Source organism: Schistocerca gregaria, chromosome 8 (genome assembly GCF_023897955.1).
Source record: "Schistocerca gregaria isolate iqSchGreg1 chromosome 8, iqSchGreg1.2, whole genome shotgun sequence".
NCBI classification, from domain to species: Eukaryota; Metazoa; Arthropoda; class Insecta; order Orthoptera; family Acrididae; genus Schistocerca; species Schistocerca gregaria.
The window spans coordinates 164,336,931-164,350,275 of NC_064927.1; the positions used below are offsets into that span (position 1 = coordinate 164,336,931).

A 13,345-nucleotide genomic window follows, 5' to 3' on the forward strand; every position below is an offset into this window, starting at 1 on the left:
CAGTGGGAGAGAAGAAGTGAGGGGGAGGCGAGGTGGTAGGGTTTGGTGTGGAAGCCCAGGCGGGGGGAGGAGCGGGAGAGCAGAGGGGGAAGAAAGTTAGGAGGGAGAGAAGGGAAAGAGGGAGCCTGGACGAAAACCTCATGAGGAGGAAGGGGAGGGTCAAATCTGGTAGGAGGGGTAGATGTAGAGGACGAGAGCATCATTCGGGATGGACAGTTGGCAGGAGCCAAATTGGACAAAGGTATGGAGGGTAGTAAGATGGAGAGCTGGTGGGATGTAGAAGTACAGGCGTGGCAGCAGATTGGGGTGGGAAAGGACGGGAGAGACAAGCAGGTGAGGGGGATCAATTTTACAGGAGGTGCAAAGGATCCTTATCTGTTCAAGGAAGAGGAGGAGGTGTGAGAAAGAAATTAAGTTATAGAGGAGACGTGTGGAGAATGGGAGGTGAATGTGATAGGCGAGGCAGAGCGCGTGGCGTTCCAGGATTTGAAGGGACTTGAAGCATGAAAGAGGGGCGGAGATCCAGGCAGGATGGGCATAAGAGATTGGGGCAGATGAGGGATTTATAAGTGTGGAGGACAGTGGAGGGGTCCAAACCCCAAGTGCAGCCAGAGAGGAATTTGAGGAGGCAGAGTCAGGAGCGTGCGTAGACTTGGATCGTCTGAAGATGGGGGGGTCCATGGTTGGCGACAGTCAAGGGTGACGCCAAGGTACTTGAAGGTGGGGGTGAGGTTGATAGGATGGCTGTAGATAGTGGTATAAAAATCAAGGAGATGGAAGGAAGGGGTGATTTTGCCTAAAATGATTGCCTGGGTTTTGGATGGATTGACCTTGAGCAGCCACGGGTTGTATCAGGTGGTGAACCCGCCAAGATGGGATTGGAGAAGGTGGAGTGAGTGTTGCAGGGTGGGGGGAGGGCAAGGAAGACGTTGTCATCGGCGTATTGAAGAAGGTGTATGGGGGGGGGGGGTGAAGGCGCCGGCATGTCTGTATAAAGAAGGTAGAGAAGAGGGGAGAGGACGGAACTTTGGGGCACAACGGTGGAGGAGTGGAAGGTGTGGGAATCTGTGATATAGATGGCGACATAGGAAGGACGTTGAGAAAGGAAGGAGGCGATCAGATGGTCGTAGTTAATAGGGAGGGCGAAGGTTTGGAACTTGAAGAGGAGACCAGAATGCCATGCATGGTCATAGGCACGTTCAAGGACGAGAGAGAGGAAGATGGTGGAGCGACGGGAATTTAGTTGTTCGGAGAGGAGGTGAGTGAGGTGAAGGAGAAGATTATCTTCAGAGAAGGATGGTCGAAAGTCACATTGGGTAGAGGGAAGGAGGCAGTGCAGGTGGATGAGTTGGGTGAGGATTGATTCCAGAACCTTGCTGAAGACCGAGCTAAGGCTGATTGAAAGGTAGGAGGAGACAGCAGAGGGTGATTTGTCCGGCTTAAGGAACATCGGGATCCGAGGGGTTTTCCACAGGTCTGGGTGCAAGCTGGTCGACAAGACCACATTATATAGTCAGGCCAGAGTGGTGAGGAAGGAGAAGGCGCTCACGAGGATGAACGCTAAGTATCAGGCACTCGTGACTAGGGACGCGAGAGCAAATCAATTGCGCTTAGTAAGCTTGTTGTTTGCCTTCATTGTTAGGTGCATTCTACATAGAAACCCATGCAAGACTCCAGGCAAAAAAATAGAATAACGAACATACATAAAGTAACAAAACAAGGAATAAAAGCTCTGCGCATTGCGAGAACAAAGACAGCGCTCCTAACGAAGGCGCGGAACTACTTGCCGCACGCGCGAACGTTGACACTTTCACTCGGTTTGACATTCGCACACTAAGATAACACGGGTCATTTGAAAGCTCTTGTCTACGCAACCCCGGTACCAAATGTAGAGACTCTTCGTGCTCGTATTGTAGACAGCTGTGATACAACACGCCATTCTCCAGGGCTGTATCAGCGCATCAGGGATTCCATACGACGGAGGGTTGATGCATATATTCTCGCTAACGGAGGACATTTTGAACATTTCCTGTAACAAACTGAAGTCAAGCTGGTACGTTCTGTTGCTGTGTGTTTCCATTCCATGATTAATGTGATTTGAAGAGAAGTAACAAAATGAGCTCTAACATGGAAATTAAGTGTTTCCGGACACATGTCCACATAACATATTTTCTTTCTTTGTGTGTGAGGAATGTTTCCTGAAAGTTTGGCCGTACCTTCTTGTAACACCCTGTATATGCTATTTGATTCATTGAGGTCAAAATATGTACTTCTTATGACTACATCCAGTACCCTGTCTGCCAGTTCTGCCACGGCGTCTATTGACGTCTTTGACTGCGTAGCAATAATCGCCTTGACGGAGGGTGGTCAGCTGCTGTTCCAGATCGTACACAACAGCTAACCAGGTATGGTACCTGACTGTTTAGTTGGCACAGGAACTTAAAAACTGTGAAACTGACAGGACAGTAAGAATGAACGAGAAAATCAATTTGGTTTACAACAAAAATACCAAAAACTTCTCATTAATACAACTCAATGTGGACAAAAAGGAAATGTACTAAAGAGCACTTATTCAACTTCAATACCATCTGCTAACTTAGATTGATAAACAAATTGCACATCTTAATATTTCGATGGATTGATTTGCAATTAATGCACAGTTCCTGTTGTTTATGTCGACTGGCAAAATTAAAGTGACGCATGTAATGGTACTTGAATTACGTAACCATTACGGCATCTCACCTCAACCTCTCGATACCAGCAATTTTCTACTGTGTTTCTGTAAAATAGTTAACATATTTCTGTGCCAACATTCAGATTTGATTTCATTAATGTAGAGGTACTTCGATACATCGATATGTATATATTGCAATGATATTATTCTTATGTGTAATCTTTCTTTTGTCACTATGATCTTTGACGTACTTGTAACTCTGAATTTTGGGCGCGTAAGTGGTTATTAGAGAGTCAAGTCTTGATTGTCATGTTGAAAAGACGCAAATTGTAGTCAGTTTATGAAATGTGAACTTTAAGAGTGAGGAAGATATTTTCAAGTATGTTTTATATTGTGAAGTGATGTTGCAACAAAAGTTATAAAAAAGAAGTGTAACTTAAATTCTGATTGCTGATTACTTTCTTACATCACCATTGTGCTAACTTGCAGTTTAATCTTCAAGAATGGTTTATGAAACACATCTATAAAACTTTTGAATATCTCACAATAACACCTAGGTCTTTGCATCCGAGCTTGGAATCATCACTACCTAGATTTTCGACGATTAAGCCACGAGTTCACAACGAGACCAGCGTGGGAAACACGAACAGATGAGTGCCTAGTTTATCAATTATTTCAATAAATGACCTTATTAACTGTGCTCTAATGACACCTGCTACATAATATTTGTTGTTGCCCGAAAATGCAATATTTAGCAGCTTAAGCAACATTACAATAATAATTAATTTTTGACCTTCGTTGTGGTAGGGTTGTTAGAAGCAATAGGCGTTCGGAAAGTTTTACCTTTTGGGTTATTTGAGTAAAGTGTAACCCAAGACCAGCAATCGACTACATGAATCTGGGAAAAGTTCCCAAAACTATCCTTAAATTGGCGGTAGAATCTTCTTTTAACTGCCTAGCACTGAACCAAGGTGGTTCTCATTTTTCCTGTTTGTCACGTTGTTTATGCAGCTATGTTGTTTTTTTCGTAGCGCTAGGCGAAGTTACACTGTTGTGTCTTCGCCAACGGCTTTGACCGGAGCTGGCACGCTGAGACTGTTTCCGACTGGGGCCACTGGTGAAACCTTGAATTTCGCCACCAACCATAAGCTCGGCCCAATCAGCAATCTAAGCGCTACCGCCAATAAGATGGACTTCCGTGTTGTGATAAGCGGCGGGCACACGCAGCAACGGGGGTTCACGTTCGGCGGTGGTGCGCCACAGTTCTAGTACGGAGCTCCAGGGTTGCCAGAGTACGTAGTGATCAGCCTGCAAGACTTAGTCTTAGTCAATAGATGGAGTCGCCTTTGCATGGGAACAAGAGTTTACTAAGTGACTGATAGTGTGACGCCCAGGACGGACATGATCTTGTTGATACAGTATTCAGTAATGCACACCTCATATCCAGCGAGTTTCTGTACAACTTTAGTTAAGTACTGCAAGACAATAAAGAGCGTATTTGCGTATCACTAATTTGTTTACACTGTCACTGTCACAGTTCCTCCGTCCACCTCGGAGCACCTAAACTTAAAATGACATTTGCGAGCCATTCTACCCAGATGACCCGTACACATACACATCATACATCTATGTTTTAGAAGAATCAACATCAATTGTTATTACTATTATAATTATGATTATAATTATTATTGTCATTAATACTATTATTATTAATGGGAAATTCTTGTAATATCTGCTGTATATGTTGTTCCTGGTCAGTTGTAAAAAGAGGGCCTTAGGCCTTAATATGGCTAAATAAGTAAAAAATAAATAAATAATTGTTGCTAGAAATGCTTCAGAATTTTGAAATGAATAAAAAAGGTGTACCTGAAGCGTTGCTAACGCCTGTGGTAAGAGGATGTGTAGTGTGGGTCGTGGTTTTTATATTGGACAGACATGTCCAGTCAGAATGTTATTGTTAAATCCATCAAGGCTCGTACTGATGATTTTACTTTTTCTTAAATTGTTTTCAATCTTTGACCATTCTCCAGCGTATTTAAGCTTGAAATAACTACTTAAAAAGTACAGATGCAATGTAACACCTTATGTATTATGCCAGTGTTAAACTGGTTATTCTCATTCTTTGAACAAGTTTCATAAGAAGCTCCACTAGATATATTAAATTACACATTCAGAATTGTAAATCGCTATTGACGGTGATACAGTCTACTTTAATATTTGTACTGTTAATATTTATATTAATGTGTACTTACTGAAATTAAATCATCTGTTCTAACAGCAATCCTTAGCGTATGAAAGAATATATGGTGCTATATAATGTGCAACACATTTTAGTTCATGTATTATAGTATTGAGTATCAAACAGTTCTTCAAATATGGGCTGTTGATTCTTGATTATATCATAACTAGTTTCTAGACGAGAAATCCCATTCGCAAATGCTCTTCACTGAATTTTCCACGAAGGAGTAGTTCTCTATAATGTATGATGATGGCTGCATGTTGCAACTGTCGCATATAACACTAACATAACATATACACTACTGGCCATTAAAATTGCTACACCAAGAAGAAATGCAGATGATAAACGAGTATTTATTGGACAAATATATTGTACTAGAACTGACATGTGATTACATTTTCACGCAATTTGGGTGCATAGATCCTGAGAAATCAGTACCCAGAACAACCACCTCTGCCGTAATAACGGCCTCGATACGCCTGGGCATAGAGACAAACAGAGCTAGGATGGCGTGTACAGGTACAGCTACCCAAGCAGCTTCAACACGACACTAGAGTTCATCAATAGTAGTAACTGGCGTATTGTGACGAGCCAGTTGCTCGGCCACCATTGACCAGACGTTTTCAATTGGTGAGAGATCTGGTGAATGTGCTGGCCAGGGCAGCAGTCGAACGCTTCCTGTATCCAGAAAGGCCCTTACAGGACCTGCATCATGCGGTGGTGCATTACCCTGCTGAACTGTAGGGTTTTGCAGGGATCGAATTAAGGGTATAGCCAGAGGTCGTAACATATCTGAAATGTAACGTCCACTGTTCAAAGTGCCGTCAATGCGAACAAGAGGGACCGAAACGTGTAACCAATGGCATCCCATGCCATCACGCTGGGTGATACGCCAGTATGGCGATGACGAATACACGCTTCCAATGTGCGTTCACCGCGATGTCGCCAAATACAGATGTGACCATCATGATGCTGTAAACAGAACTTGGATTCATCCGAAAAAATGACGTTTTGCCATTCTTGCACCAAGGTTCGCCATTGAGTACGCCATCGCAGGCGCTCCTGTCTGTGATGCAGCGTCAACGGTAATCGCAGCCATGGTCTCCGAGCTGATAGTCCATGCTGCTGCAAACGCCGTCGACCTGTTCGTGCAGATGGTTGTTGCCTTGCAATGTCCCCAAGTGTTGACTCAGGGATCGAGACGTGGCTGCACGATCCGTTACAGCCATGAGGGTAAGATGCATGTTATCTCGACTGCTAGTGATACGAGGCCGTTCCGTATTACCCTCCTGAACCCACCGATTCCATATTCTGCTGACAGTCATTGGATCACGACGAAAGCGAGCAGCAACGTCGCGATACGATAAACAGCAATCGCGATAGGCTACAATTCGGCCTTTATCAAAGTGGGAAACGTCATGGTACACAGTTCTCCTCCTTACACAAGGCATCACAACAATGTTTCACCAGGCAACGCCGGTCAACTACTGTTTGTGTATGAGAAATCGGTTGGAAACTTTCCTAATGTCAGCATGTTGTTGGTGTCACCACCGGCGCCAACCTTGTGTGAATGCTCTGGAAAGCTAATCAGTTGCATATCACTGCATCTTCTTCCTGCCGCTTAAATTTCGCATCTGAAGCAAGTTATCTTCGTGGTGTAGCAATTTTAGTGTAGCGAGAGTCGATGCCCTGACCTTTGGTCTCGTGGACAGCTGAGCCTACCTGCCTGCGTCCGGGCGGTGCATGCAGCTTTGACATGGCCCTCTCCTGCAGCTGCTGCAGCTGTGCCTCCCTCTCTGCCACCAGCTGGCGTGCAGCGTCCAGGCGCTGCTGCAGCTCCCACTCCTCCAGGGCCGCACGGTTCATCTCGGCCTCCAGCTGGTGCCGCACCTGTGCCGACAGCACTCTCAGTCTACAGTCGACACAGAAACCTGTCGGTGCCATATTTTTTGGTTTACAGTCGGCTTGACGGTTTCATCCAGAGCAGAATATTTCCGTGAAACAACCACTAGTGGCCTTTAGGTGCTTCGTGCAGTGGTCTGCTGTATTCTCACTACATGGACTCCAACCAGATCCCAGCATCAGCGTGGCTGAATTTTAAGCAATACCCGCCTATGAAAATATGACAAAGATGTGCCAGTACTTTCAAATCATTGAACTTGATGCACTCTGTCTTGCTGCCCTTATATGTTAGTCCACCCCTATCCACATCTTATACTAACTGGTAAAGTCTCCACACCAGCAATACCTTTGTCTGCCCTATGTCTCATACAAAGTCAGCTACCAACACCTCTTTGTACTTGTTATTATGAAAAATTCTGACCTTCCATTATTCCGTAGTTTCCACATGCCTGTTTGCATCTCCACACACCCTTACCCATAGTAATTTCAAACTTCCTCACCCCTCGCTCAATACTGTGAAATAATTGAGATTTATCTAACCTAGCAATTATGACTTACTCTGCCTCTTCTATTCCAAGTCAAGGCTCCAGTCTACTCTTTCTCTTCATGATACAATCCTAACCACCTTATGACACCTAAATCTCATTAAATGATCGTTCTCATTACTTATCACATCCTCTTTATCAGATCACTCCTCTACAATGTCATCTGCATTGATATCATTCATGCAGAAATTGTTAAAGATTGTGAAAGCCCCATACATTAACAAATTAAACTTAGGTTTTTTATTTCTACCAATATTTTATTTATGTGGTAAACATTTCCCCTCAGCTTCACCCACATACGCATTTGACACATGTACTGAAAAATCTCCTCGTTCACCCTCTGTGTCCAACTCTCTTTCTGCTCCCCACCTCCCATCTCTCTGTCCAACACATCCTCCACTTCTATTTGTCGATCATCTCCTCCCCTGACACTGTCTCTTTATCTCATACCCCATCTCTTTTGACCATATCCTCCACCCCTCACTCTGATCATATTTTCCTCCTCCCTCTGTCCATATTCTTATCCTCCTCTCTCTGTCCATGTAGAACCACCCCCTCTTCCTTTTCCATATGACCACTACCACTTGGCACATTATACCAGCTTCTTGCATCTCCTCCACCTCTCCCATCTCTCTGTCCATCTCCTCCTCCCCCTCTTTCCCACCATCTCTCTCTCCCCTCTCACTAGACATCTTCTCTGCCTTTCTCTCTCTGTCCATCTCTTCCTCCCCACTCTCTCTGTCGATCTCATCCTCGCATTGTGATCATCCACTCCTCCTCCTCCTCCTCCTCCTCCTCCTCCTCCTCCTCCTCCTCCTCTCTATGTCCATCCCCTCCTCCATACACACTCTGTACATCTTCTCCCCTCTCTCCCTATCCATCTTTTCTGCTCCACTTTCTCTCTTTTCATTCCATACTCCCCCTCTCTCTGTACATCCGATCCCCTCCCTCTGTCCATCTCCTCTCCCACTTTTCTCTGTCACATTTTCCATCTCTCCACCCTGTCTCTTCTCTGCCATGTCAAGTTACACATATAGCCACTGAAAGGAATGCCAAAAGTACCCACATAATATGCTTGTCATGGTGGCAGACTACATGCCAGCAGTAGGAAACACATTTGCCTGTATTTCTATCCCTATGTATGCTACGAAGTTCTAACCTCCAAGGTGCTCATTCTCAATAGCAAGGAGTATGTATACTATGTTTGGTTGAAATCAGTCCAGTGGTGGAGGAGAAGCTCCTGGTCATATGCATGCACGTGCATATGCACAAGCACACACATACATACACACACACAAATGGCTCTGAGCACTGTGGGACTTAACTTCTAGTGTTATCAGTCCCCAATAACTTAGAACTACTTAAATCTAACTAACCTAAGGACACACATCCATTCCCGATGCAGGATTCGAACCTGCAACCATAGTGGTCGCGAGGTTACAAACTGTAGCGCCTAGAGCTGCTCAGCCACTCTGGCTAGCTTCACACACACACACACACACACACACACACACACACACACACACACACACATCCCCTCTTCCTTTTCCACCTATTCACTACCCTTTTACACCTTCCACCTGTCTACTGCATGTCCCTCCCCTCCCCCTCTCTCTGTCCATGTTCTGCTCCAGCCTCTTTATAATCATCTCCTCCTCGCTCTCTCTCTCCATTTCCTCATATCCCTATTTCCACATGCACCTTCTCCTCCCCACTTCCACTACCCATCTCCTCCAGCCCCCTCTCTCTATCCCTCTCCTTCTCCTCACTCAGCCTATCCATCTCGTACTGCTCCACCTCTCTCTGTGCTGCCTCTCCTGCCCCCTCTCTCCCTATCCTTTCCTGCTCCCTCTCTCCCTTTCCGGTTCCTCCTGCACCCTCCCTCTGCTGTCCATCCCTTCCTCTACCTGTCTCAACCTTCCACCAGCTGTACCCATCTGTATCTACGATCCTGGTAAAACAGGTCTACAGAGCAGACTGATACTACTCCAACACAACAAACCAGCTGTGCAGGGCAACCTACTAGTCAGAGGTTCAGAAACACATTTTTCCCATGTCTTCATTCCTATTGGCGCTAGGAGTTGTAAATAATCAAATACAAAATAATTTAAGGAACAAATGCACATGAGACTACAGCTCATAGCACTTCAAGATCATAGTTGAGTCAGTCAGTAACATCTCGTGCGCTAAATAGAATCAACTTGGACAGAAACCTGCATTTGTATTATCAATCAATCATGCTGAGAAAAGCTTAGAAATCTACTCTCAGAAATCATTTTAGAATATAAAGTCAGATCATAGCACAACAGATGCTGAAATGATCACAGAGAGTAAGGAGTCTGATTGGCAGATTTCATCACATTCAAGAATAATGGGTAACTATACATGCTGAGGCACATCCAAACAAGAAGAGACAAACTTGTAAGGCACATCCTACGGCACAACAACATCATTGGAACAATAGCAGAAGGAGCTACTGAGGGAAGGCATCGGCGGGAGAAACCAAGGATATCATACATGTAACAGATCATGAATGACGTTGGATGTAAAACATACGTGGAAATGAAGAGGAAAACAGACAGAAGAGAAGAATGTCCCTCTGCTGCAAAACAACCTTAGGGTTGAACACACACACACACACACACACACACACACACATATATATATATATATATATATATATATATATATATATATATATATATATATATATATGACAAGAGTTTTTGTCAACAGGGAGTACTTGCTCGTAGACAACGCTGGCTTTAGGCATTACAACGTGATGGCGATTATCTAAAGAAATAGTACTTGTAAAACCGAGTAAGTTGGCGCACTGGCTAGAACAATGGACTCGCATTCAGGAGGACAACAGCTCAAATTCACGTCCAGCCATCCAGATATAGGTTTTCTTTGATTTCCCTAAATCGCTGTAACAAAAGCGGGGTGGTTCCTTTCGAAAGGGCGCGGCCGAATTACCGAATTCCTTCCCCATCCTTGACATAATCCGAGCTTATCTATCAACTCTGATGACTTCTAAGTCCAGGGGACATTAAACCTAATCTTCCTTCCTTCCTTCCTTCCTTCCTTCCTTCGTTCCTACCTTAGCGCTTGTAAAAGAAATTTTGGTTGATAGTCTCACCAAATTCAAACTCTTAAGAATACATGTTGTGAGCGTGTGGGTTTTATTTTGTCAAGTTGCGCAATGGATTGATCCAACAGGTACCCTTTGACTCCTGCAAGAAACAATTTCAATCTCACACTACTACAGAAGTCAGACAGACGCTCCTAATGTACCAACAAGAACTGCTTGAAAAACATTCAGCAACAAATATCTTCTGGAGTCGTCCGCTTTAAGGAAAAGATACTGGAGCGGATAGGCACTTGGTGCAGGGAGTGGCAACTGACCCTTAACATAGACAAATGTAATGTATTGCGAATACATAGAAAGAAGGATCCTTTATTCTATGATTATATGATAACGGAACAAACACTGGTAGCAGTTACTCCTGTAAAATATCTGGGAGTATGCGTGCGGAACGATTTGAAGTGGAATTAATTGTTGGTAAGGCGGGTACCAGGTTGACATTCATTGGGAGAGTCCTTAGAATATGTAGTCCATCAACAAAGGAGGTGGCTTACAAAACACTCGTTCGACCTATACTTGGGTATTGCTCATCAGTGTGGGATCCGTACCAGATCGGGTTGACGGAGGAGATAGAGAAGATCCAAAGAGGAGCGGCGCGTTTCGTCACAGGGTTATTTGGTAACCGTGATAGCGTTAGGGAGATGTTTAACAAACTCAAGTGGCAAACTCTGCAAGAGAGGCGCTCTGCATCGCGGTGTAGCTTGCTCGCCAGGTTTCGAGAGGGTGCGTTTCTGGATGAGGTACCGAATATATTGCTTCCCCCTACGTATACTTCCCGAGGAGATCACGAATGTAAAGTTAGAGAGATTAGAGCGCGCACGGTGGCTTTCAGACAGCCGTTCTTCCAGAGAACCATACGAGACTGGAACAGGAAAGAGAGGTAATGACAGTGGCACATAAAGTGCCCTCCGCCACACACCGTTGGGTGGCTTGTGGAGTATAAATGTAGATGTAGATTTAGATTGCTAGTTAGTGTAAGATAAACATTAAACGAACGAAAAATATTATTTATTGCAAAAAATTCTGAGAAATCAAGTGAAACTTTTTCTTAAAAATTAATAAATTTCCGGGTTCTTTTCGAAACACTAGATTGTCTCTTATGGATAGCAATGCTATTATTTTACAAAGTATGGAAATGTTCTTTTCTCCATTTTCTTTCAGAATGTTATTTACTCAGCAGAATGGCTGTCTAGGTATGGACAAGGCTGTCACATTAGAAGTGTAATGGAGTGTACTGTTTGGGAAGAAAGATGGGGCTCGCATACACTGTAGCACACAATACCATGAGCTGCAACAACTGTGCCTGCGTCTCTCGCTGCTGACAAATAACACAACTATCTCCTATCTGGATTGAAGGGGCGTTTAACTAGTATAACTTGTACTCTGTCCGTGTTCACACTGCACAATAAGTGTGGCGGCCAACACAGTGAACAATTCTTAGTCGCGAGCGACTCAGTATAGAGTATTACTCCGATTTGCTAACAGAGGTGCTCTCCCAGTGAAGTACTGAGGACAGACTTTGTTCTTCGCTCTTTGGGTACACGTACGAGCGCATTTGCTCTCATTACGTGTTCCTGCTCCAAGAGTGCCAACAGAACGGCCCCTGTTTCTGGAAAAATTGCAAGAGTGTATCATTCGCTTTAAGAAGCTACCTGTGGTCTATGGGTAGTGTCTTTGATTCATAATCAAAACCTCTTCGGTCCCGGGTTCGATCCCCACGACTGCCTAAATTTTGATAAATAATCAGCATTGGCAGCCGAAGACTTCCGGCATAGGAAGTCAGCCTCATTCCGCCAACGGCCTTGTCAAAGAGGGCGGAGGAGCGGATAGAGGTTCAGGGCACTCTCTTGTCCTAGGGGTGGTAAATTGCCCCTAAAGGCGGAAGAATCAGCAATGATCAACGACATGAGGATGCAGAAGGCAATGGAAACCACTGCATTAAAGACACGTAACGTGTATCCACAGGACATGTGGCCTGTAGTTGAAGAAGAGTCATGATGATCTCTCCATTGGCAAAAGATTCCGGAATAGTCCCCCATTCGGATCTCTGGGAGGGGACTGCCAAGGGGGAGGTTACCACGAGAAAAAGATTGAATAATCAACGAAAGGATAATGTTCTACAAGTCGGGGCGTGGAATGTCAGAAGCTTGAACGTGGTAGGGAAACAGCAGCAGAAAATGGTATAACAGGTGTAGGATTCGTTATGAATAGTAAGGTAGGGCAGAGGGTGTGTTACTGTGAACAGTTCAGTGACCGGGTTGTTCTAATCCGAATCGACAGCAGAACAACACCGAAAACGACAGTTCAGGTATACATGCCGACGTCGCAAGCTTAATATGAACAGATAGAGAAAGTGTATGAGGATATTGAAAGGGGGACGAAAATCTAATTGTCATGGGCGACTGGAATGCAGTTGTAGGGGAAGAAGTAGAAGAAAATGTTACAGGAAAATATGGGCTTGGGACAAGGAATGAAAGAGGAGAAAGACTAATTCAGTTCTGTAACAAGTTTCAGCTAGTAATAGCGAATACCCTGTTCAAGAATCACAAGAGGAGGAGGTATACTTGGAAAAGACCGGGAGATACGGGAAGATTTCAATTAGATTATATCATGGTCAGACAGAGATTCCGAAATCAGATACTGGATTGTAAGGCGTACCCAGGAGCAGATGTAGACTCAGATCACAATATAGTAGTGATGAAGAGTAGGCTGAAGTTCAAGACATTAGTCAGGAAGAATCAATACGCTAAGAAGTGGGATACGGAAGTTCTAAGGAATGACGAGATACGTTTGAAGTTGTCTAACGCTATAGATACAGCAATAAGGAATAGCGCAGTAGG

General features: G+C 44.4%; 1 protein-coding gene across 1 annotated transcript in view; it reads right to left on the reverse strand.

The window, feature by feature from the left end:
* LOC126285091 (golgin subfamily A member 6-like protein 1) overlaps window positions 1-13,345 on the reverse strand; it is a 135,319-nt gene that overhangs the window by 67,084 nt on the left and 54,890 nt on the right. Inside the window, exon 3 of the mRNA XM_049984416.1 lies at window positions 6,636-6,803. Within this exon, the coding sequence (XP_049840373.1) occupies window positions 6,636-6,803 (168 nt within the window). The remainder of the gene's footprint in view (window positions 1-6,635; window positions 6,804-13,345) is intronic.